This window comes from Leucoraja erinacea, chromosome 1 (genome assembly GCF_028641065.1).
Source record: "Leucoraja erinacea ecotype New England chromosome 1, Leri_hhj_1, whole genome shotgun sequence".
Lineage (NCBI taxonomy): Eukaryota > Metazoa > Chordata > Chondrichthyes > Rajiformes > Rajidae > Leucoraja > Leucoraja erinaceus.
In genome coordinates this window covers 125190395-125215395 of record NC_073377.1, presented here as the reverse complement: position 1 = coordinate 125215395, position 25001 = coordinate 125190395, and the positions used below count along the sequence as shown (strand labels likewise).

At 43.1% G+C, this 25001-nt stretch overlaps 1 protein-coding gene across 1 annotated transcript in view; it reads right to left on the bottom strand.

Moving 5' to 3' along the window:
- The window catches only part of man2b2 (mannosidase, alpha, class 2B, member 2), a 66947-nt gene that overhangs the window by 27697 nt on the left and 14249 nt on the right, over positions 1-25001 (bottom strand). Inside the window, exons 5-12 of the mRNA XM_055643068.1 lie at positions 23138-23336; positions 19889-20079; positions 15637-15823; positions 10496-10623; positions 7422-7714; positions 4336-4527; positions 2266-2524; positions 154-264 (exon numbers count right to left, since the gene is read on the bottom strand). Coding sequence (XP_055499043.1) covers positions 154-264; positions 2266-2524; positions 4336-4527; positions 7422-7714; positions 10496-10623; positions 15637-15823; positions 19889-20079; positions 23138-23336 — 1560 coding nt within the window. The remainder of the gene's footprint in view (positions 1-153; positions 265-2265; positions 2525-4335; positions 4528-7421; positions 7715-10495; positions 10624-15636; positions 15824-19888; positions 20080-23137; positions 23337-25001) is intronic.

Below are 25001 nucleotides of genomic sequence, written 5' to 3'. Positions count from 1 at the left end.
TCATGGCTGTTCATCCCCAATCAGTACCCCGTTCCTGCCTTCTCCCCATATCCCCTGACTCCACTATCTTTAAGAGTTCGTTAAATACTTTTTTTTTTTTTTAAATCAGGAAGTGGCAAAAACAAAGTGGATGACACGATGAAAAATACACACCTCTATCTGCCCATCAGCTTGACTGGAAATACCATGTGCTCTGTCAGATAATATGATGAGCCTTGTGCCATTTTCTTCAATGTAAGCAGTCCTTACCAGAGGGTAGTAGTTCTGAAAAGCCCAAGGGGAACACATTAAAATACCTCAATTGCAATTTTCCGTTTCACAGTTTCTATTTGCATGTCTAATCCACACATTAGATCACAGCACAGTGCATATACAGGACAGAAAACAGAAAACACAGGTCGGGCAGCATCTGTGTAGACAAAAGTAGAGTTAATGTTTCAGAATGTGTTTCATTTTTATCTGTTTTCCAGAATGTGCAGTATTTAGCTTTTATAATTCAAAAGGGGAGGGATTATGATGAAACTGACCAGCTTTGTCTGCTCAACCCCCGCATCTTTACCCACAGCTACATGTTCTTCTTGCTGCACTGCAGGTCTAAGCAATTTAAAGGTGCAGGTATTTCCACACAGAGATTGGAGGGTGGATGGAATGAGTTGCCAAACGAAGTGGTTGAGTCGGGTACTGTTACAACATTTAAAATACATTTCGACAGCTAGATGTACAGGAAATGTTTAGAAGGATATCAGTCAAATGCAGGCAAATGCAACTGGCTCCAATCAGACATTTGGGTCAGCATGGGCAAGTTGGGCTGAAGGGTCTTTTTCTGTATAACTCTGTGACTGGCACAATGTAGGATGGTCCATGAGCAGCAACTAGTCCCGAGATGGTAAACCTGTTCCTTTGTGCTCCCGATGGCCTTTTGCCAGCTGTTTGCCGCCATGGGTTTTTTAAACGATCACCAAATTCATTATAAAGCAGCATGAAATCATCCAAAACGATTTTTCCTTTGAAAAATATTTTTATTTAATGCTTCTTGTGTTCAAAATTAAGAATCCATGATTTATTAAAATTTTTAAAAAAGACTGCCCATACCTTTAAAATCAAGATTGGTGACTGATTCAATTCATTATCACAACACCAACCATCTAGTGTAATGCTGAGGGGCCAGATGTGAAGTGCATCTGACCACCTGAGCTCAAAACATTGGTGTGCCAGTGCTCGTGCAGGAGATCAAATGTAACAGCATCTGACCTGCAGCTGGTTCCTGACCTCTGCATTGCAACACACAGCCAAATATGTCAAGGAACAAACTGACCAGTTCATCACACTTAAGTGGCAGTTCTCCACAGAATAATTTGCTGACATGCAGAACAAACTAATCCAATGTAACTTTAAATAACTCTTAAATTCCCATTAGATGACTCTACAGTGACATTCTGAACAATGGGGTGTGACAGTGCAAGGGTGGGTCTGCAGGAAACCAGTAAAAAAACATTGTTAGAACTCTGATCTACATCTAAAACTAGACCAATTGAATCCAAAAATATGTTTAGTTCAGTTCAGTTTAGAGATACAGCACGAAAACAGGCCCTTTGGCCCAGCGAGACTGCGCCGACCAGCGATCCCCGTACTTAGCACTATCGTACACACGAGTGACAATTTTCAAATTTTCCAAAGCCAATTAACCTACAAACCGTTGGAGTCTTTGGATTGTGGGAGGAAACAGGAGCTCCTGGAGAAAAACCACGTGGTCATGCGGGGAACGTACAAACTCAGTAGAGACAGCAGCCATAGTCAGGATTGTGCCCGGGTCTCTGGCGCTGTAAGGCAGCAACTCTATTGCTGCGCCACAGTGCTGCCCCACATGTTAATAATCTTAACATGTATTAAGATTTCTCAGGCAATAGAATGATAAATGGTGATCATTCTCATTAGATGGCATAGTCAACAAGATATATTTACTGTCCTTTGCACCATGTGGATATTTACATGTGAAGATATGCAGACTGTATGGAATATATGTGGCATAATATTAGTTTTTTCATATAGAATTTAACTGGCAATGTTTGGACACAATCTAAGAAAAAATACCATGAAACCTACACCAAACTAACTCGCACACATTCATATAAATTTTAATTATTTCCAAGCAAAACAATGAACAAAATCCAGAAGTTCTGTTATAGTTTTCTCAAGGTTGTACAAATTCCAAGTCTTCGTCAATTTCACCCTGAATACAAATGGAACATAATTAAGTGTACTTACTCTGGCCAGCGTATTGTAGGAGTAGTTCTTATACTGTCTCTTCATCATCTGGTAACCATTACTGTCAGTGAAAATGGTCCTATCTGTTTTCAGATCTGTAGTCATCCTTAAAATCGCTTCCCTGTTCAAATCTAATGGCCCAACCATATACTCCTGCTCAACTCTTCGGCACAACAGTGATCCATCATAACCTTTTGGAACGTTATACATCCTTGTGAATATTGCATATTCGTAATTATTTGCCACGGCAGAATTATTGCTGTGTAAAACAATGTCATTGGTATCTTATGATCTTATTATTATTTGGATGTCAACTTCCCGCTGTCACAAAATGAGAATTTGCAAATAATGGACAGTTCACTGATGAAAAAAATCTGATGCAGTCAGCGATTTTCTCACATCTGAAGAGCACGTTTGTTTCAATCACATAATTGAGCCCAGGAATAGAATTAAGAGGTAGGGCAGACTCTTAAATATTTGGCGAAAAATAGGCCATTCTGTTCCTGGAGATCTGGAATGATCTTCATTGACAAATGAAAACAAGTGATTCAACACTTCGTTTTATAAGCTAGATCTCTCACCCATCTATATCCCCTATTATGTGCTCAACTTCCTCAATGCGAGAAAAAGACCATGAATATAAACCAACAAATTATGCTTATGTTGAGATAAACCATTTCAAAAATGAAAGAAAGAGTGCAAGCGTACAGATATTCCTTCAATTGGTTTTTCTCCTTTCTTGGGGACTGATCAACCAGGCTGGTTGTAGATTAGGAACTCAATGTGCGGGGCTTTTAGAAATGAAGCTCGTTTACTGAAGATAACTACTTCCATTTTGATTTTGGCTAAGCGTCAAGCCCCGTACAATTTGTGCCTCAGAGTCAGATTGTTGTGATCATGTCCCACTTCAGGATAGGGGAAACAAATGTATGCTAACACATTGTGGCAGTACTGTGGTACGGTGGTAGACCAGTTAGCACTGCTGCCTCTGAGCTGCAGCAATCCAGCTTCATGCCTGGCACCCCAGTGCTGTATATTCATCCTGTGATTACTACATGCCTACTTACCTTGGACATTTTATTTTTCTCCCACGTTCCAAAGAATGCGCTGATACTGCCTACTAATATAGGCAGAACCAAATGGTTGCCATTGGGCATGTGGGAGAGAGATAATTGTGGAGTTGAGAGGAAAATAAGCAGGGAGATGAGACTGATGGGATTAATCTACTGTGAGCAGGCATGGCCCCTATCGGCCGAATTCATCTGTGTCCCAATAGGTTAATAGACAGAAAGAATGCTTTATTGATAACAAAGATAGACACAAAGTGCTGGCATAACTCAGCGGGTCAGGCAACATCTGTGGAGAATAAGGATGGGTGACGAATCGGGTCAGGCTGAAAGTCTGGGGGTGGGGTGGGGGCGGGTTGAAGAACTAGAGGCGAGAGAAGACATGGAGCAATCAGGAACGGCCACAAATGACCTCAGGCAGGGCAGTTTGCTGGCTAGGGGTGATCTCAAAAAGGGTACATTGTGGTAAGCTGTTAAACGATGTAGACGAAGGGGCTAAGAGGGGAGGGGAGGGAGTAAGTAGAAGTCACTTAAAATTAGAGAATTCAATGTACGTACTATTGGGTTGCTGTTCCACCAATTTGCGTTCGGCCTCATTGTCGCAATGGAGGCCCAGGAAGGAAAGGTCAGATTAGGAATGGGAAGGGGAGTTGAAATGACTCGCAACCAGGAGATCCCCTAGAATTTGTTAGTTTTCAGCGAAACGGTCGCCAAGTCTACGATTGGTCTCGTACAGGATGGCAATGCTCACATTTGTATCAAACCTTAAACTGAGACTGCACTGCCTTCTGTAATAGTTGCAAATGATCTCAGAGCATTATTGAAGAGGCAACATCATGTTCTCCGTCTCGCAACCAACAGTTAGCCTTTTAACAAACAAAGTTTCATACTCCGTTGATTTCCTGCATAGCCAAGTTTGTTCTATATTGGGTTTTTTTTAAATAATTTCTCATTCTTAACTGTAAAATCATCACAAAAGATTCTTGCATTTCAATATACATACCTGTAGAAGTACTGCCTAATTTCAGTGACAAGATTTCCTTTAACTAGTTCCATTCCAATAGACTTCGACACAGACACTGCTGGTCCATTTGCTGTGAATACGTAATTATCGGAGATTGGGCCCTTTTTGATGTCTCCGTTAGCACGGTACTCCAAGAATTCCTGCTGTATCTTGATAGTCTTCTGGGAGGATCTGCCATGTGCAACAAAGTCAACTGGTATTACAAAAATTGGGTGATGGAATACAGCAAAGAAATCTCAATTCCCAGCAAACACTTTCTCATGGGATGGACACAAATGCTGGAGTAACTCATCAGAGATGCTGCCTGACCCGTTGAGTTACTCCAGCATTTTGTGTCTATCTTCAGTATAAACCTACATCTGTATTTCCTTTCTAGACTTTCTCATAGGAATTGGCAATATTGTGCATTTTGCAACAGCAAGACACACATTGAAATTAACTCTAAGTGTTCAGTATGAATTCATGATTTATTGCATGTGGATTTTTTCTAATACAAATCAGTTTCAGCATTAAACAGAAAATTTAAATTCAGCATAAGAACAACTTTTCTACAAAATGTCTGTTTATGATCTGGGAAAAAATCCCTTTAAAAAAAATAGTCCTGGAAAGAACCAAAAGCAAGAGTCTGCATCCTTGGTTGGGGTGGATGAAGATGGGGTGTGGGTAAACAATGAAGGAACACTCGTGAAAAAAACAGTGCTGGTGAGAGTGGTGAGTCAATGTTTCACCACACAATGAGCCAACAACCAGTCATGGGACTGCCAGAGCAATATTCAGCAGTGCCTGAAAACTGGCACTAAATTCCTTCATGTTAGGAGTCAGATTGAAGTCAGAGATGTTAATTCAGGGGGTCTGCGATCAGGAAGCGAGCGGGTAAGATCATCTCTGACCCCTCTCACCCTGGCCACAAACTCTTTGAATCACTTCCCTCTGGAAGGCGACTCCGGACTCTCAAAACTGCCACAGCCAGACATAAAAACAGTTTTTTTCCACGAGTAGTAGCTCTACTCAATAACCAAAATTCTGTAGCCTCTTTTTGCTCTGGTATTTTATTTAATTCAAATTTAAAATGTGTTATTATTAATGTTTAATGTTTTATGTGTCATTCCTAACTGTCAATCTATGTTATGTACTCACTTGCGGGCGGAGCACCAAGGCAAATTTCTTGCATGTGAATACTTGGCCAATAAACTTATTCAATCATTCATTCATTCAATCATGAAATTAGGGGTGATCGGTGGGAATGGTTCAGTGGGCTGAGCTGGGTGGAGAGTGGAAGTGAATCATACATGTCTCTCACAGAAATTGTCTGGTCAAATTTTGATAGACAATTTGGCTGAAATCTTTGCAACATCTATCGATTGGGTCAGAACAGTGGCGTAGCGACAGAGCTGCTGCCTTACAGCACAAGAGACTTGGGTTCGATCCCGTCTATGGGTGCTGTCTGTGCGGAGTTAGTATGTTGGAGGCTGCAAGGTGACTTGGATAGGCTGGGTGAGTGGGCAAATGCATGGCAGATGCAGTATAATGTGGATAAATGTGAGGTTATCCACTTTAGTGGCAAAAACAGGAAAGTAGACTATTATCTGAATGGTGGCCGATTAGGAAAGGGGGAGATGCAACGAGACCTGGGTGTCATGGTACACCAGTCATTGAAGGTAGGCATGCAGGTGCAGCAGGCAGTGAAGAAGACGAATGGTATGTTAGCATTCATAGCAAAAGGATTTGATTATAGGAGCAGGGAGGTTCTACTGCAGTTGTACAGGGTCTTGGTGAGACCACGCCTGGAGTATTGCGTACAGTTTTGGTCTCCTAATCTGAGGAAGGACATTCTTGCCATAGAGGGAGTACAGAGAAGGTTTACCAGACTGATTCCTGGGATGTCAGGACTTTCATATGAAGAAAGACTGGATAGACTTGGTTTGTACTCGCTAGAATTTAGAAGATTGAGGGGGGATCTTATAGAAACTTACAAAATTCTTAAGGGGTTGGACAGGCTAGATGCAGGAAGATTGTTCCTGATGTTGGGGAAGTCCAGAACAAGGGGTCACAGTTTAAGGATAAGGGGGAAATCTTTTAGGACCGAGATGAGGAAAACATTTTTCACACACAGAGTGGTGAATCTCTGGAATTCTCTGCCACAGAAGGTAGTTGAGGCCAGTTCATTGGCTATATTTAGGAGGGAATTAGATGTGGCCCTTGTGGCTACAGGGATCAGGGGATATGGAGAGAAGGCAGGTACAGGATACGGAGTTGGATGATCAGCCATGATCATATTGAATGGCGGTGCAGGCTCGAAGGGCCGAATGGCCTACTCTTGCACCTATTTTCTATGTTTCTATGTTCTGCCTGTGACAGCGTGTTTTTCCCCAGATGATCCCTTTCCTCCTACATCCCAAAGACGCGCAGGTTTGTGGATTAATTGGCTTCTGTAAATTGTCCCTCGTGTAGAACTGGTGTACGGGTGATCATTGATCAGCGCGGACATGGTGAGCTGAAGGGCCTGTTTCCATGCTGTATCTCTAAACTAAACTTGACTCCATCTCATCTTACTCTATACTGAGGGGGGGGTTACAGAAAACACACAGCCTGTGTTACAATTTATAGACCATTTGATCAATGTGAAGCTGGCTAAAGTCAACCAGGTAGGCAGTAAAGGGCATTGAAATAGTGAAGAGTGATTGTATGTAAATACTGATGGACACAAATGAGGGCAGGATTAGAACTACCAAATTTTTTTTTTAAGTTTTTAGATTTAGATAATGAAACACATTTTTGGGATGGGAAGTGCGTTGTTTTACAAATGCTTCATGGAATAGGTTTTATATTGTGCACCAAATTACTCACCACACCACATGCCAACCATCAATGTTAATCATAATTACACAACATAGAAGTTGCGAAGGATAAAGCCTGATGTTATCCCGTTTTATGTGATTCCAGAAAGAAAAGATCATTATCACGCACAAAATCAGATTCTGAATTACATTTGGCTTTTAAAGCACATTCGAGTTTGAATGAAGGAATCCAATTTATTTTCTTAAGCCAGACTGCATGATTATTACCTGTCAGTGATGCTGTGCAGCAAGTTTGTATCCTCATCGAACGTCAAGAAATAGCACTCATTCATCAATTGGAGTAGTCGACCGCCTTGGTTTCTCAACTTGCGTACCAGTTTTCTGTTGAATGCAATCACTCTCCCTCTGTATGAGGTTTGTCCTTCTGAACACTGGCCATCTCGTCCCTTGGTGCAGGTTGAATTTTTTGTTTTTACTATGTACCTATGATAGCCGAGTGCATCCAGCCTTACAAGAACGAATAGGTCAAAAGTGCTGTTTGAACCCGCAGACTTTTGAATCTAGATCGGAAATGGAAAATTATATCATTTTATTATTATTTTTTTTTAACAAGAGCATGGAAAGAGGTCCTACGGCCCACTGAGTCCACACCGACCATTGATCATCTATTCACACACTATTCACACACAAGTGAATGAGCACAAAGCTGCCAGCCCCGATGGCATCCCCGGGCGTGTGCTCGGGGCATGTGCTGGACAACTATCCCTGGTCTTCACTGACATTTTCAATCTGTCACTGGCCCAGGGTGTTGTCCCTACTTGCCTCAAGACCTCAACCATTGTGCCAGTGCCCAAACAGTCAGCTTCAGGGAGTCTCAATGACTTTCGCCCAGTGGCACTCACCCCCGTCATCGCGAAGTGCTTTGAGCGACTGATCTTGGCTCACCTCAAATCCAGCCTCCCTCCCACACTGGACCCCCATCAGTTTGCCTACCGGCCCAACAGGTCTACAGAGGACGCCATATCTGCGGCCCTACACTCTGCCCTGACCCACCTGGACAATAACAACTCCTACATCAGGTTGTTGTTCATCGACTTCAGCTCCGCATTTAATACTGTCATCCCCGCCAGTTTGATCACCAAACACAGCGGACTTGGCATCACCACCTCCCTCTGCAACTGGACACTGGATTTCCTCACCAACAGACCCCAGTCTGTTAGGATCAACAACCTCACCTCCTCCACTCTAAGGGCTGTGTGCTCAGCCCTCTCCTCTACTCCCTCTTCACCCATGACTGCGTCCCTACGTATGGCTCCAACGCCATCATAAAATTTGCCGATGACACCACGGTGGTAGGACTGGTCAGGGACAATATCAGGAATCAGCCTACACCTGACAACCTGGTGTGCCAACAATAACCTTGTCCTCAACTCCAAGAAGACGAAGGAAATCATCGTTGACTTCAGGAAGACCAGAGGTGGCAGACATACCCCCATCCACATAAACGGGACTGAGGTGGAGCGCGTCTCCAACTACAAATTCCTCGGGGTACATATATCAGAGGATCTGTCCTGGTCCCTCAATACCACCAAACTGATCAAAAAGGCGCAGCAGCGCCTCTACTTTCTGAGGAGGCTTAAGAAAGTTCACCTGTCCCCCCAGATCCTGTCCAACTTCTACCGCTGTACCATCGAAAGCATCCTGACCACCTGCTTCACGGTATGGTACAGCAGCTGCACCACAACTGACAGGAAGGTGCTGCAACGGGTGGTGAAAACCGCTCAGCGCATCATCGGTGCCCCACTCCCTGCCATGGATGCCCTCCACCGCAAACGGTGTCTGAGGCGGGCCGGGAAAATCATTAAGGACTCCTCTCACCCTAACCATGGACTGTTTGCTCTCCTCCCATCAGGGAGGCGGTACAGGAGCCTCAGGTCTCACACAAGCAGGCTGAGGAACAGCTTTCTCCAAAATACCATTACCCTGCTGAACTCACAGGCCCAACGCTAGCTATCTTTTATACTCTTTTATCTGTATGTATTTATTTGTCTATGAACTAGTCATCCACATTCTACATATTGTTTTAACCAGTATTTTTACTACTTTGCACTCTGATTAGATGCTAAACTGCATTTTGTTGTACCTGTACTTGTATTTGTGCAATGACAATAAAGTTGAATCTAATCTAATTTCTATGTTATCCAATTTCGCACCCTGCCACTAGTAGAAACATTCTCTCCATATCCACTCCAGGCCAAGGTTTCATGGCAAAGTACCTTAAGCTGAATGAAAATAGCAAGCCAAATACATAGCAAATTCCCACATAGCAGGTTCCTATTATCTTACAAATATAACACCAGCCTGCTGGGCAGACCTCTCCATCTTACCGTGAACAACTCATTTTATGGATCAAGAAGCTTAATATGGAGATTCCTGCCCCCATTAATCCATGTCAACTCAGCCTTACAAAGAAACTCCATTGGCCTACACATCACTCCCTGCCTTCTCTTTGAGTGAGTACTGCTGCTGCTGCCTGACCTGCTACGTTGTTCCAGCACGAGGGCAGCACAGTGGCGCTTCAGTGCCACAGACAAGGGTCCAATCCTGACCTCGGATGCTGTATGTGTGGAGTTTGCACATTCTCCCTTTGACCGTTTCCTCCGAGTGCTCCATTTCCCTCCCACACCTCAAAGGCATGAGGGCTTGTTGTCTGCTTATCTGCTTCTTATCTGCTAATTATCTGCTTGAGTTTCAAGGTCCCATTGACAGCTCTGAAACAAATGACCAGTTTACTGATGCTTGTCGAAATTGGTTGAGGTTTGCTAAGATACCAGGAAAACATTCCTTAAATGCTTCAAACAGTGCGCCATGCTGTTCTTCACATCAAATCAGGCATGCAAAATCAAGCCAGTATTACAGTCCTTAAAGCAGTTCACCCACGACTGAGATGATGTACTCAGATCACGAAGTGGAGCTTGACACGCTTTCATGTGACTCAGTTGTAGGAGTGCCATTACTGGCAATGTGACTCAAGGATTTTACTTGCGTGAATGGAAAACAAAGGATCATACTTTCCGAGATGGAATACACCTTAAAATGAAATTTGTGTTCCAGTTTTCTCTCCAGATTTACACAATAGAAATACTGTAGATTGGTTACTTTACTTTCTCTTCTTTTTGGATTTGTTCTTTCTGTTCTTTCTCTCTCATTTCATCCTTCCCTTCAACTTTATATAGTAACCAATCTACAAATACGAACCTAATTTATCAGAGGTTTTGCGTAATTTACGAGATGACTTGTCGGAATCACAAGGCAGTGCTCCTAACAAAAATGTTAAGTACCTGCGATGGTACAGCGTTTCCCAAGCCGTCATACACGTTGACCATTGAATAAGCAACAGTGACGTTAATAACCGTCGTGATGTTCCATCCAAGGGGATTGTAAACTGTGATCTGTAAAGAGTCATCCTCTTTCAGGAAAGGAAAACAAAGAACGAGTCAGACTTTCGGAACCAGTGTGAACACAGCGACTGAATGTTGTTCATTACAGATTAAATTTAAGTTTTACTTTTAGAGATACAGCGCAGAAACAGGCCCTTCCGCCCACCGGGTCCGCCCCGACCAGCGATCACCGCACATTAGACTCTCTAGAATTTAGAAGATTGAGAGGGGATCTTATAGAAACTTACAAAATTCTTAAGGGGTTGGACAGGCTAGATGCAGGAAGATTGGTTCCGATGTTAGGGAAGTCCAGGACAAGGGGTCACAGCTTAAGGATAAGGGGAAATCCTTTAAAACCGAGATGAGAAGAACTTTTTTCACACAGAGAGTGGTGAATCTCTGGAACTCTCTGCCACAGAGGGTAGTTGAGGCCAGTTCATTGGCTATATTTAAGAGGGAGTTAGATGTGGCCCTTGTGGCTAAGGAAATCAGGGGGTATGGAGAGAAGGCAGGTATGGGATACTGAGTTGGATGATCAGCCATGATCATATTGAATGGCGGTGCAGGCTCGAAGGGCCAAATGGCCTACTCCTGCACCTAATTTCTATGTTTCTATTAACACTATCCTACACACTCTAGGGACAATTTTTACATTTACCAAGCCAATTAACCAACAAACCCGCATGTCTTTAGAGTGTTGGAGTTAAATGTTGGTTAATTATCAACAATTATTTTCAAAAATTACCAACACGAACCAAGTCGGGTGATAATTATAAAGTTATCATTATGTTTACCATGTATATATATTTTCTCACTGTGCCGATGAATTTGAATCAAAAACAACTGTTTGTACCGAAGGTAGACACAAAATGAGGAGATCAGACAGCAACTCTGGAGAAAAGCAATATAGGTGATGTTTCGGGTCGAGACCCTTCCGTCAGCTTTCTTGACACATTTGTTCATGTTTTATTTAACCCAGTTAACACTATGTAGAAACATAGAAAATAGGTGCAGGAGTAGGCCATTCGGCCCTTCGAGCCTGCACCGCCATTCAATATGATCAAGGCTGATCATCCAACTCCGTATCCTGTACCTGCCTTCTCTCCATACCCCCTGATCCCTTTAGCCACAAGGGCCACATCTAACTCCCTCTTAAATATAGCCAATGCAATGGCCTCAACTACCTTCTGTGGCAGAGAAATCCAGAGATTCACCACTCTCTGTGTCAAAAATGTTTTCCTCATCTCGGTCCTAAAAGATTTCCCCCTTATCCTTAAAATGTGACCCCTGTTCTGGACTTCCCCAACATCGGGAACAATCTTCCTGCATCTAGCCTGTCCAACCCCTTAAGAATTTTGTAAGTTTCTATAAGATCCCCCCTCAATCTTCTAAATTCTAGCGAGTACAAACCGAGTCTATCTAGTCTTTCTTCATATGAAAGTCCTGACATCCCAGGAATCAGTCTGGTGAACCTTCTCTGTACTCCCTCTATGGCAAGAATGTCTTTCCTCAGATTAGGAGACCAAAACTGTACGCAATACTCCAGATGTGGTCTCACCAAGACCCTGTACAACTGCAGTAGAACCTCCCTGCTCCTATACTCAAATCCTTTCGCTATGAACGCTAACATACCATTTACCTTCTCCACTGCCTGCTGCACCTGCATGCCTACTTTTAATGACTGGTGTACCATGACACCCAGGTCTCGTTGCATCTCCCCTTTTCCTAATCGAGCCACCATTCAGATAATAGTCTACTTTTCTGTTTTTGCCACCAAAGTGGATAACCTCACATTTATCCACATTATACTGCATCTGCATGCATTTGCCCACTCACCCAGCCTATCCAAGTCACCTTGCAGCCTCTGAGCATCCTCCTCACAGCTTACACTGCCCCCCTGCTTCGTGTCATCCGCACACTTGGAGATGTTGCATTCAATTCCCTCGTCCAAATCATTAATATCTATTGTAAATAGCTGGGGTCCCAGAACTGAGCCCTGCGGTACCCCACTAGTCACTGCCTGCCATTGTGAAAAGGACCCGTTTACTCCTACTCTTTGCTTCCTGTCTGCCAGCCAGTTCTCTATCCACATCAATACTGAACCCCCAATACCGTGTGCTTTAAGTTTGTATACTAATCTCTTATGTGGGACCTTGTCGAAAGCCTTTAATCCATTCAATTTACATAACACCACTTCCCGGCTAACCTGGATTTCACTCAGTTCCTCCATCTCATTTGACCCCCGGTCCCCTGCTATTTCCGGCAGATTATTTATGTCTTAGTGAAGACAGAACCAAAGTAGTTTTTCAATTGGTCTGCCATGTCCTTGTTCCCCATGATCAACTCACCTGTTTCTGACTGCAAGGGACCTACATTTGTTTTAACTAATCTTTTTCTCTTCACATATCTATAAAGGCTTTTGCAGTCAGTTTTTATGTTCCCTGCCAGTTTTCTTTCATAATCTATTTTCCCTTTCCTAATTAAGCCCTTTGTCTTCCTCTGCTGGACTGAATTTCTTCCTGTCCTCTGGTAGGCTGCTTTTTCTGGCTAATTTGTATGCTTCATCTTTTGTTTTGATACTATCCCTGATTTCCCTTGTTATCCACGGATGCACTACCTTCCCTGATTTATTTTTTTGCCAAACTGGGTTGAACAATTGTTGTAGTTCATCCATGCAGTCTTTAAATGCCTTCCATTGCATATCCGTCAACCCATTAAGCATCAATTGCCAGTCTATCTTGGCCAATTCACGTCTCATACCCTCAAAGTAACCTTTCTTTAAGTTCAGGACCCTTGTTTATGAATTAACAATGTCACTCTCCATCCTAATGAAGAACTCAACCATATTATGGTCACTCTTGCCCAAGGGGCCACGCACAACAAGACTGCTAACTAACCCTTCCTCATTACTCAATACCCAATCTAGAATAGCCTGCTCTCTCGTTGGTTACTCTACATGTTGGTTTAGAAAACTACCCCGCATACATTCCAAGAAATCCTCTTCCTCAGCACCCTTGCCAATTTGATTCACCCAATCTATATGTGGATTGAAGTCACCCATTCTAACTGTTTTACCTTTGTTGCACGCATTTCTAATTTCCTGTTTGATGCCATCCCCAACTCCACTACTACTGTTAGGTGGCCTGTACACAACACCCACTAGCGTTTTCTGCCTCTTAGTGTTTCGCAGCTCTACCCATATCGATTCCACATCCTCCAAGCTAATGTCCTTCCTTTCTATTGCGTTAATCTGCTCTCTAACCAGCAACGCTACCCCACCTCCTTTCCCTTTCTGTCTATCCCTCCTGAATATTGAATATCCCTGGATGTTCAGCTCCCAGCCTTGATCACCCTGGAGCCATGTCTCCGTGATCCCAACCATATCATAGTCATTAATAGCTATCTGCACATTCAACTCATCCACCTTATTACGAATGCTTCTTGCATTGAGACACAGAGCCTTCAGGCTTGTTTTTACAACACTCTTACCCCTTATACAATTATGTTGAAAGTGGCCCTTTTTGATTTTTGCCCTGGATTTGTCTGCCTGCCACTTTTACTTTTCACCTTGCTACCTATTGCTTCTACCCTCATTTTACAACCCTCTGTCTCTACGCTCACATTTAAGAAACCCTTTCCCTTTAACTCCATCCTCAACAATCCCATTCGACTCCCCACCTCCCTTATTCAGTTTAAAACCAACCGTGTAGCAGTGGCAAACCTGCCTGCCAGAATGCTGGTCCCCCACCTGTTAAGATGCAATCCGTCCCTTTTGTACAGTTCCCTCTTACTCCAAAACAGATCCCAGTGATCTAAGAATCTAAATCCCTGCCCCGTGCACCAGTTCCTCAGCCACACATTCAGGTCCCGTATCTCCCTGTTCCTGCTCTCGCCAGCACGAGGAACTGGAGCAAACCAGAGATAACAATCCTGGAGGTCCTGCTTTTCAACATTTTTCCAAGCTCTCTAAAGTCACGCTGCAGAATATTCATCCCCTTCTTTCCAACATCGTTTGTGCCGACATGCACTACCACTTCTAGCTGTTCACCTTCGCCCTTGAGGATTTTCTGCACTCTGTCCGTGACATCCTGGATCCTGGCACCAGGAAGGCCGCACACCATCCTCGAATCACGTCTGTTGCCGCAGAAACCCCGTCCGTACCTCTCACAATGGAGTCTCCCACTACAATGGCGTTGCCTGACTTTGACCTTTTTGGTTTTGGCTCAACAGCCCTATTCGCATCGCAAGCCAGTCCGCCGCTCAGTGTAAAAACATCTTCTGTCCCAACAGCTTCTAAGCGGGTGAACCTGTTCACAAGAGGTACAACACCCGGGGACGTTGGCATTCCATGCTTCCCTCCCTTTCTCACTGTCTCGCACCTTCTCTCTTCCAGTACCTTAGGTGTTACAATCTTACTGTAGGACTTGTCGAGGAACGACTCCGTTTCTCGGACGAACCGGAGGTCATCCGCTTGCTTCTCCAGTTCCCCAACACGGTCCTTCAGGAGCTCGACCTGGATGCACTTGTCACATTTGTAGCAGCCAGAGGCACCAGCGGTGTCCTTGACCTCCCACATACTGCAAGCATCGCACTGAATCAGCTTGCCTGACATCGCCTTCTTTCGTCCCTCCCTCTCCGGCGTTTTGCGTAGCCTCCTCTCCTAAGACTCTCGAGCCAAAGACTCACACTTTTCTCGCAGGGCACTTCCCTCACAAGGCCGCTCCCTCACTGCCGCTCCCAAAGAGCAGTCTTGCTTATATTGACGGATAAATTGCCTAATTTACCAATTTACAAACCAAATTCCTCAGTTTTCAACTGTTTTCCCCGCTTTGACTCACTTCTCTCCTCCCACGGGCTAGAGCCAATCAGTGTTTTCTCTTGCTAATCTTCTCCTGCAGTTGCTTCCAAATCTTCAGCAGCTCTGAGTAAAGTTTGCCTGTGCTTTGCCTCTCCTTTTCAACTGTACTTCTGCCCACTAAATATGTAAAACTATAGTTAACATTCAGGGAAACTTTTTTTCTTGTTTATGGAGCCACTCATACCTCTATTTCTGGTGTCTTGACTGTAAGGAAGTGGATCATCAAGTTTATTCTTTCCACCATTAAGTGCTTCTTGCAATATGGCGGCCATTAATAGTTTCACAGCACTCATCCCACGCAATAGGTGGTCCATGTACATATCTCTCACTTTGGGTGATTCTGTCCCAGTTACACCATCATGATGTTGAACCTAGTGTAGAAGTGGTTACATTTCGATTAAATTAAACAGAAATGTGATTTTTAATGAAAAATATACCATTTACCATTTTTTAAATTTTCATGTTGGGAAATTGTGCAATTAAGCACACATTCCAAGGCACTGCCACCAAATGGCACATATTTTCACCTCGTCAGCATCTTAAACCTTGTGGCCAAATGTGTGATAATATTCTGTAAAGCTGTTAATGCAAGTGCTAAATTGTAAAAGTTCCACTTTGTACTTAGTCACTAATTGGTTTGCAACAAAAGGTGGTGGATGTATGGATCAAGCTGCTGGAGGAGGAGGTTGAGGCAGGTACTATTGAAACGTTTAAGAAACACATCTAGACAGGTACATGGATAGGACAGGTTTAGAGGTAGATGGGCCAAACGCCGTTAGGTGTTTATAATCTTTCAATATTTCAGTGTTTATAAACTCCAATATTTGCCGTTTTAATGTTGATCTATGAGAAGAAAGCTGGATTGGTGTACTCCATATAGCACCTCTGCAATGGCTTTTGAGAGACGGGAGTGCCTCAACTGAGATGTCACAATCCTGCACATTCAACCCTTGCAGCTCTAAGCAGTTGACCACAACAAGGAGGAACTTCTTAAATCAGAGGGTGGTTAATCTGTGTTAATCTGTGTTAATCTCAATGCCACAGAGGGCCGTGGAGGCCAAGTCAGTGGGTATTTTAAAAGCAGAGATAGACAAATTCTTGATTAGCACTGGTGTCAAGGGTTATGGGGAGAAGGCAGGAAAATGGGATTAGGAGGCACAGATCAGTCATGATTGAATGGTGGTGGACTCGATGGGCCGAATGGCCTAATTCTACTCCTATAATTTGGGAACTTGTGAACAGTCATTAACCCACAGACAGTGACACTTTCATATGATCTTACACTCAGTCGCTTTAGGCTGTAGCCATTCAATACTAACACCTGTAAGACACCTGTAAAATACTAGCCTGTAAGACACTTCCCAATATCCGATTACTTAACTTGTGTATTGCTTGGCAAGGGACTGAATTCCACAATCACAACTTTGAGCATTCAGGTGGCGCAGTTTGACTGTTGTTGAAAATCAAATTATAATAATCTTACACATCACTGTTTTCACTTAAAATGAAATGAATGATAATTTATTGTCACATGTGACATGTCACAGTGAGATTCTTTGTTTTGCATACACAAGTATGCAAAGAGTTGCAACAAATAGGGAACCAACAGTTACAAAGTATTCCGTTTAGTTCCCAATGGCCCCCACTTTGTTCAAACACACATATCAATGCATTTTCCAAAACTTTACAGTTAAAAGATGGTAGCAAAGTACCATAAGTTTGCAAATGACATGTCATTTGAATCTCAATTCAATTAGCACCTAGTAATTAACTAAGCACCCATTATATTCTATGCTATCATTTGACTGTACTTACACCATATAATTAAAGTAGTTTTGTGAAAACAGGCAAGTGTAACAGTTACATGGCATTAAAACACAATTTGTATTGTATTGTATTGTTTAAAAGACATTTAGACTGGTACATGGATTGGAAAGATTTAGAAGGATATGGGCCAAACGCGGAAAGGTGGGACTAGCGTAGACGTGGCATTTCGGTTGGCACGGGTGTGGGACATTTTTTGTGGAAATGAAAATGTCAGATGGAATTTTCGCACACTGTAAACATTGTATATATTTATTACTTGGACAGGGGCCACAGAGTGGCACGGGTGGGGGACTGTTTGGTGAAATTTGACAAATGTAAAAAAAAAATTGTACTGGAAAAACTTGTATAGTCTCCGAAAATGTCGGATGAATTTTGTTTCTTTGAATGGTTCAGGAATTGTATATATTTATCAATTGAATAAAGTCTATTTTGAAATTTAAAAAAAATTGGGTCAAATGGCATGTTTTCATGCTCCATGGCTGTTTCACACAGTAATTTTCTTTGAACCACTGGCACATTTTCAGTCTTCCATATTCCTTAAGAAAATTTACCATTCCCCTTCTCAAATGATCACGATCACGAATGCCATTGTCATTAATTTGAGAAGGGTTCCGATCTAAAATGTAGTCTGTTCATTCCCTCCATAGATTCTGCCTGACCTGCTGAGTTCCTCCAGCACTTTGTCTTCTGCTCAAGATTCCAGAGCCTGCAGTTCCATGAGTCATTATTTCCCATCAATCTCTTTTATAAAACGTATCTAATTTTGGTTATATTAAATATGTCCCGCTTGATAGCAAATGAGGAAAAATACTGGTGGAAATTCAATTATTAGACTTTAGACTAAAGATACAATGTGGAAACAGACCCAACGGCCCACCGAGTCGGCACCGACCAGCGATCACCCCGTACACACTACCACATCCTACACACTAGGGACAATTTACAATTCACAGAAGCCAATTAACCGCATGTCTTTGGTATGTGGGATGAAACTAGAGCACCTGGAGAAAATCTACGTGGTCACAGAGTCAGGATGATACCCGGGTCTCTGACGCTGTAAGGCAGCAAATCTACTACTGTGCCACTTGCTGGATACACAAATAGTAGCAAATGCATGTTGAGTCCAGCTTTTAAAATAAGTTACACAATCTGTGCATGTGATTTAGGCTGCACTTCTGCCTCACAGCTTGCTATAAGTTTAGTTCAGTATAGAGATGCAACGCAGAAACAGGCCCTTCGGCCCACCGAGTCCGCGCCAACCAGCGACCCCCTTACACTACACTATCCGACACATTAGGGACAATTTACAATCTTTACCGAAGCCAATTAACCTGCAAACCTGTACGTCTTTGGAGTGTGGGAATAAACCTAGCGAAGACCCACGTGGTCACATGGAGAACATACAAACCACGTACGAACAGCACCTGTAGTCAGGAGCAAATCAGGGTCACTGGCTCTGTAAGATATCACAATGGCAGGCAGTGACTAGTGGGGTACCCCAAGGCTCAGTACTGGGGCCCCAGCTATTTACAATATATATTAATGATCTGGATGAGGGAATTGAAGGCAATATCTCCAAGTTTGCGGATGACACTAAGCTGGGGGGCAGTGTTAGCTGTGAGGAGGATGCTAGGAGACTGCAGGGTGACTTGGATAGGCTGGGTGAGTGGGCAAATGCTTGGCAGATGCAGTATAATGTGGATAAATGTGAGGTTATCCATTTTGGTGGCAAAAACAGGAAAGCAGACTATTATCTAAATGGTGGCCGATTGGGAAAGGGGGAGATGCAGCGAGACCTGGGTGTCATGGTACACCAGTCATTGAAGGTAGGCATGCAGGTGCAGCAGGCAGTAAAGAAAGCGAATGGTATGTTAGCTTTCATTGCAAATGGATTTGAGTATAGGAGCAGAGAGGTTCTACTGCAGTTGTACAGGGTCTTGGTGAGACCACACCTGGAGTATTGCGTACAGTTTTGGTCTCCAAATCTGAGGAAGGATATTATTGCCATAGAGGGAGTGCAGAGACGGTTCACCAGACTGATTCCTGGGATGTCAGGACTGTCTTATGAAGAAAGACTGGATAGACTTGGTTTATACTCTCTAGAATTTAGAAGATTGAGAGGGGATCTTATAGAAACTTACAAAATTCTTAAGGGGTTGGACAGGCTAGATGCAGGAAGATTGTTCCCGATGTTAGGGAAGTCCAGGACAAGGGGTCACAGCTTAAGGATAAAGGGGGAAATCCTTTAAAACCGAGATGAGAAGAACTTTTTTCACGCAGAGAGTGGTGAATCTCTGGAACTCTCTGCCACAGAGGGTAGTTGAGGCCACTTCATTGGCTATATTTAAGAGGGAGTTAGATGTGGCCCTTGTGGCTAAGGGGATCAGGGGGTATGGAGAGAAGGCAGGTACGGGATACTGAGTTGGATGATCAGCCATGATCATATTGAATGGCGGTGCAGGCTCGAAGGGCCGAATGGCCTACTCCTGCACCTAATTTCTATGTTTCTATGTTTCTATGTACCGCTGTGCCACCTCAGTTGGACTTTTTTTTTAAGTGATAAATTTGGTATATGTACATCCCAAGAAAATACTGTAATAATACTGTACCTCTGATACTGCCCACCTCAGTTGCTGAATTTTCTCAAGAGCCCATAATTTATCAATAGATCCCAATGGGTATCTCAAGAGATACAAAGTGAAAAGCGATTCGCAAGCATAAAGGAAAGAATTTGCTCCCCGGGCCATTCCTTTAAGTATGTTCCGAGAGGCATAAAATCCAGACCAGGCCTGAAATGGTTCTGAAATCAGACAGGTAAAATATGTCAACATTATCCATTGCCAGTAAAAATATGTACATGCTTTCTTGTAAAGTTTTAATTTACAACGTGGAAAGAATTCATCGATAATGTGTATCAATTGACAAATAAAAATGTAATTATGAAAACAAAATGTTCAGGGTAGTGCATTATTTCTGCTGTAACACACTCTGTTCGGCAAATGGTTACAATCTTGGCTCTTTCATGCAGTGCAAACGAGGAGAAACAACCCACATTCACAGGAAGCACGTGAACGCGGGAATAACGAGCCTCATTACTTATCTCAAGAACAAATCAAGTATTTTCAAGTGGGTCAAGGAAGGCAACTCTTGGGGCCAACATTTTGATGTTGGATTGAGTCAAGCCAAATCTATTTGGTGTTTTGATTATATGTTTACCTACAAGTAGGGATAGAGCGCGCATAATGGCTCAGATAGGAGGTTCAATCCTGATCACTGGCGCTGTCTGTTTGAAGATTGTATGTTCTCCCTGTGACTGTATGTGTTTCCCCCAGATTCTCTGGTTTCCTCCCACGTCCTAAAAGACTGTATGGGTTGACCGGTTAATTGGCTGCTGTGAATTATTCCTTGAGATAGAATCTGGGAGTAGTAAATGGGAATGTGGGGAAATAGATTACAAGAAAATATGTCGAGGAATGACACCGCTTCATGAGCCAACATAGATTTGATGGGTCAAAATGGCCTCCTTCCATTCAAACGGAAACATAAAATATAAAGTGATAATCCTGGTCTTGTTTATCTTTAGTTGTATGAACTAGCTGGTCATTGCATTACACTAACAACTTGTCTGTGTGTATCAATGAGAAGCAAAAAGAAAATTAACACTCAGCAAAGTTACAGTTTTACATCCTTCCCATTGCTGGAGCTTGTATATCTGTTGGACAAATACGGCACCAGGCATGAGGACTGCATCCTAGTAATCCCCACTTCCTCCACTGGACCTAGCAGCTGTTTTCATAACTGCAACAACTGCGTACTTTGAACCATGATGGAAAATCAATGCAGGAAATAGTAAAGAGCAAGAATGTTAACGTTTAGAAAAATGAATGCTTGGTTTGGCAACTGCTCTGTCTAAAGTTGAGGATGTAGTCCAATCCATCACACCAATCAGCCTTCACTCCCCATCGACTCAATCTACTCTGCCTCAGGAAAGCAGCCAACATATTCAAGGACCACCAATACCTCGGTCATTCCATCTTCAGGCAAGGTATAAAAGCAGGAAAGCAAGTACCACAAGATTAAGGAACAGCTTCTTTTGCTTTATTGGACTATTGAATGGAACTCTCACAAGCCAAGTGTATAGTCCCGATCTCCTAACCTACCTCATTGTAGCCCTTACACTTGTTTACTTTATCTGCACTTTCTCTGTAGTTGTAACACTATATTCTGCACTCTTTGCACTATTTTTTTCCTCTCTGCACTCTCTTCTACACTTCTATATGGGTTGATAGTACTCATGTAGAGTATGATTTGACTGGGTAGCACATAGGACAAAGTTTTTCACTGTATCCCATGCACATGACAATAATAAATCCATACCAAAGTGGGCAATTTGACATGAACTGGAACAGACGGCACATAGTGATGCAGAGTATAATACCTCAGACCTTCAAATACCTCAAAAGCTCACCACAATATTTCAAATCACCACCACCAGCAACACATATTTCATGAAAAATGTAAAATAGGGACTTTTTTCGCAGATTGAAAGATACAGCATGGAAACAGGTCCACCAGCTCACTGAGCCCATGCCGACCATCGACCACCCATTTACACTAGTTCTATGTTATACCACTTTCCCATCCACTCACAACACACCAGGGGCAATTTTACAGAAACCAATTCGTCTGCGATACTGCACGTCCTTGGGACGGGAGAGGAACCCGATATGGTCACGGGAAGAACGTGCAAGCTCCACAGTGACAGCACCTGTGATAGATTATATGTTTGAACTGTGGATTACTTTGACTGCTTTCAGGCAATTAGTCCGGAAGACTAATCGGTCAAAACAGTGTTTGGTAGCATAAATTCAAATTGTGTTTGGTGGCACAACTCAAATACAGTCAATCATAATTGGAAACCACCAGTGACCTTTAATACAAATAATCACCCTCACCCCACAATCCCTTCCTGATCCCAACATGCACTCTATGCACTTTGCGCAAGCCCAGAAATTTCACATTAATTAGTTATTTTCATGGATGACAATAAAATTTGTCCACTCTCAAAAAATGGGCTGCTATGAATAATATTTATGCCTCCATTTCACAGATACTCTGGAGCAGTCCTCTTCACATTGCAAAACCAAAACGTAACCAAAAAACACAATACAAAGTGCTGGAGTAACTCAACGGGTCAGGCAGCATCCTTGGAGAACATGGATTAGTGACGTTGGGGGTCAGGACATTTCTGGGGGATATAGTCTTACGATAAGGAAAAAGTTACTGATATGAAAAGACATTTATTTACTGAGAAGTTTGCAATTCTTCTGATTTTCTGCCATAAAGAGCAAGTATTACTCAGCCACTTAGGACAAAAAAATAGACAAAAACATTCACTGACTTTAACATTTCTGCATCCACTAATTAGTCTCACAATTTGTTTCCTTTGCAAGGCAGAAATAAAACATTTCTCACAACTTAGTTCATGCTATTAGAACGAGCTGGTGTTGAGAGGGCACAACAGCTCCCTCTACAGGAATTAGAAGGGTTCAGCAACAGCATCACACAGCAAGAAAGATCGGAACCAACTCTTATGTTGGAAGGAACTGCAGATGCTGGTTTAAACCGAAGATAGACACAAAATGCTGGAGTAACTCAGCATCTGGAGAAGGATCCCGATCCGAAACGTCGCCTATCCATGTTCTCCAGAGTTGCTGCCTGATCCACTGAGTTACTCCAGAACATTGTGTCGTAAACTTCAGGTCGTTGCCGCATTTGATATGTTATCTGATTCTCCACAATAACAAGAGTTGTTACACACAGTCTTAAAAATAATTTGTTTCCGCCAATAGTTGTACCAGATGAGTAAGGAAGAAAGTCACGACTCTTTCGGGTGTCCCAAGTCAGGTTTGCATTGTGAACCGCCTGAAAATATTCACTCAATGTTGCATACTGTACTGTAACTCCAAATTCACGTCTATGTTGGTTGACATAATCCATTAATGGATCCATATTCTCAAATTGCATGGAGGCATTAAAAAACTGCTTGTCACAGCCCTGCAATCAAAACAAAGGCAAAGGAAAAAAAATAAGTGGTCTCACATAAACTGACAGCATCATGAAGCAGAAACTTGTACATCTAAACAGGACTAGGTGTGGAGAAGATTTCCGAGGATGTTGGCAGGACCTGGGGGACTGAGCTGCAGGGAGAGGATGGGCAGACTAGGATTTTATTCCTTGGAATGTAGGTGGCTGAAGTGTGGTCTTATGAACTTATCTTACAAAGGTGTGCATAAAACCATAAGGGGAATGAATAGGGTGAATGTTCGGAGTCTTTTTCCAGGGTATGGGGAATCAAGAACCAGAGGACATAGATTTAAGGTGAAAGGGGAAAGATTTAATCCTGACAGGCAACATTTTTTCACCGAGGGTGGTGGGTATGTTGAACGAGCTGCCAGAGGAGGTAGATGAGAATGGAACAATAACAATATTTAATAGAAATTTGGGCTGGTACATGGATAGGAAAGGTTTAGAGGGATAAGGACCAAATGTGGACAAATGGGACTATCTTAGATTGGCATCTAGTTTGGCATGGACGAGTTGGACCAAAGATCATGTTTCTGTGCTGTATCACTCTATGACTTTATTTTTTTTACAGCCTAATGAGCAAGTGGGATTGCTGTTGTGATGTTAATGTAGACGAGGAGGAAATGCAAAGCCAAAGAGTAAGCCCTCAAGAAAACCCTACGTAAGGTGGGTGGTGAAAGGTTGGGATGGCAGTTGCAAGGGTGAGACCATCGTAGCAGAAGGAACGACTGTTGGTGGTGAAAAGATAAAAGTGTAAGCCAGAAGCAGTGGGCTAAACGTGCATGCGAGGACATTTAACTGCAGGAAATTATTGATATAGAACCATGGAAGATGACAATAATGGCTATGAATTTCACATGCAGGTCCTCCTCAGGATATGACAGGACTCTGTTCCTGCTAACTGTTTGTAGCTCGGACAGTTTGTAAGTCGGAATGGCGACCCCACACCAAGTTCCCACACAGCAGCTGCCCTGCAGCAGCCAGCAAAGCCATCCTGTCGGTCTCCCAAACACTCTCCGTGTGCGCAGTCTGTACATACATTGTATTAACATAGAACATATCACAGTACAGCACAAGAAGAGGCCCTTCGGCCCACAATGTTTGTGCCAAACATGATGCCAAATTAAACTGATCTCTTCTGCCTGTACATGATCCATATCCCTCTATTCACTGTGCTTACATACGCCTATCTAAAAGCTTGTTAAACGCCACTGTCGTATCTGCCTCCACCACCCACCCTGGTGGTGTGATCCTGGCCCCACCATTGTTAATAAGTTGGGGAGGAAAGTACCAGGACACAAATAAGATGTCAAAATCAGGTTACGGACGTAGGTAGTTGTGGTCATGAGTTAGAGATGCCGTTTACAATGGTTGGCCATTGGCTTACCAAGAGCAAAATATGAACTCCTGCAGGAGCTCTGTGGGTCAGGCAGCATCCGTGAAGGCAAAGGCATCATCGACATTCAGGATGGAACCGGGTGGAGAGGGAGATGATGGATTGATGGAGTCAGCTGGGGGTGGGCTGAGGCAGCAGGCAGTGGCTGCCAGATTATAGGGAGGGGAAAGAAGAGGGACACATGGAGCCATGTAGGCAAAGGTAACAGAGGGATAGACAGAGGCTGGAAAGTGACCAAA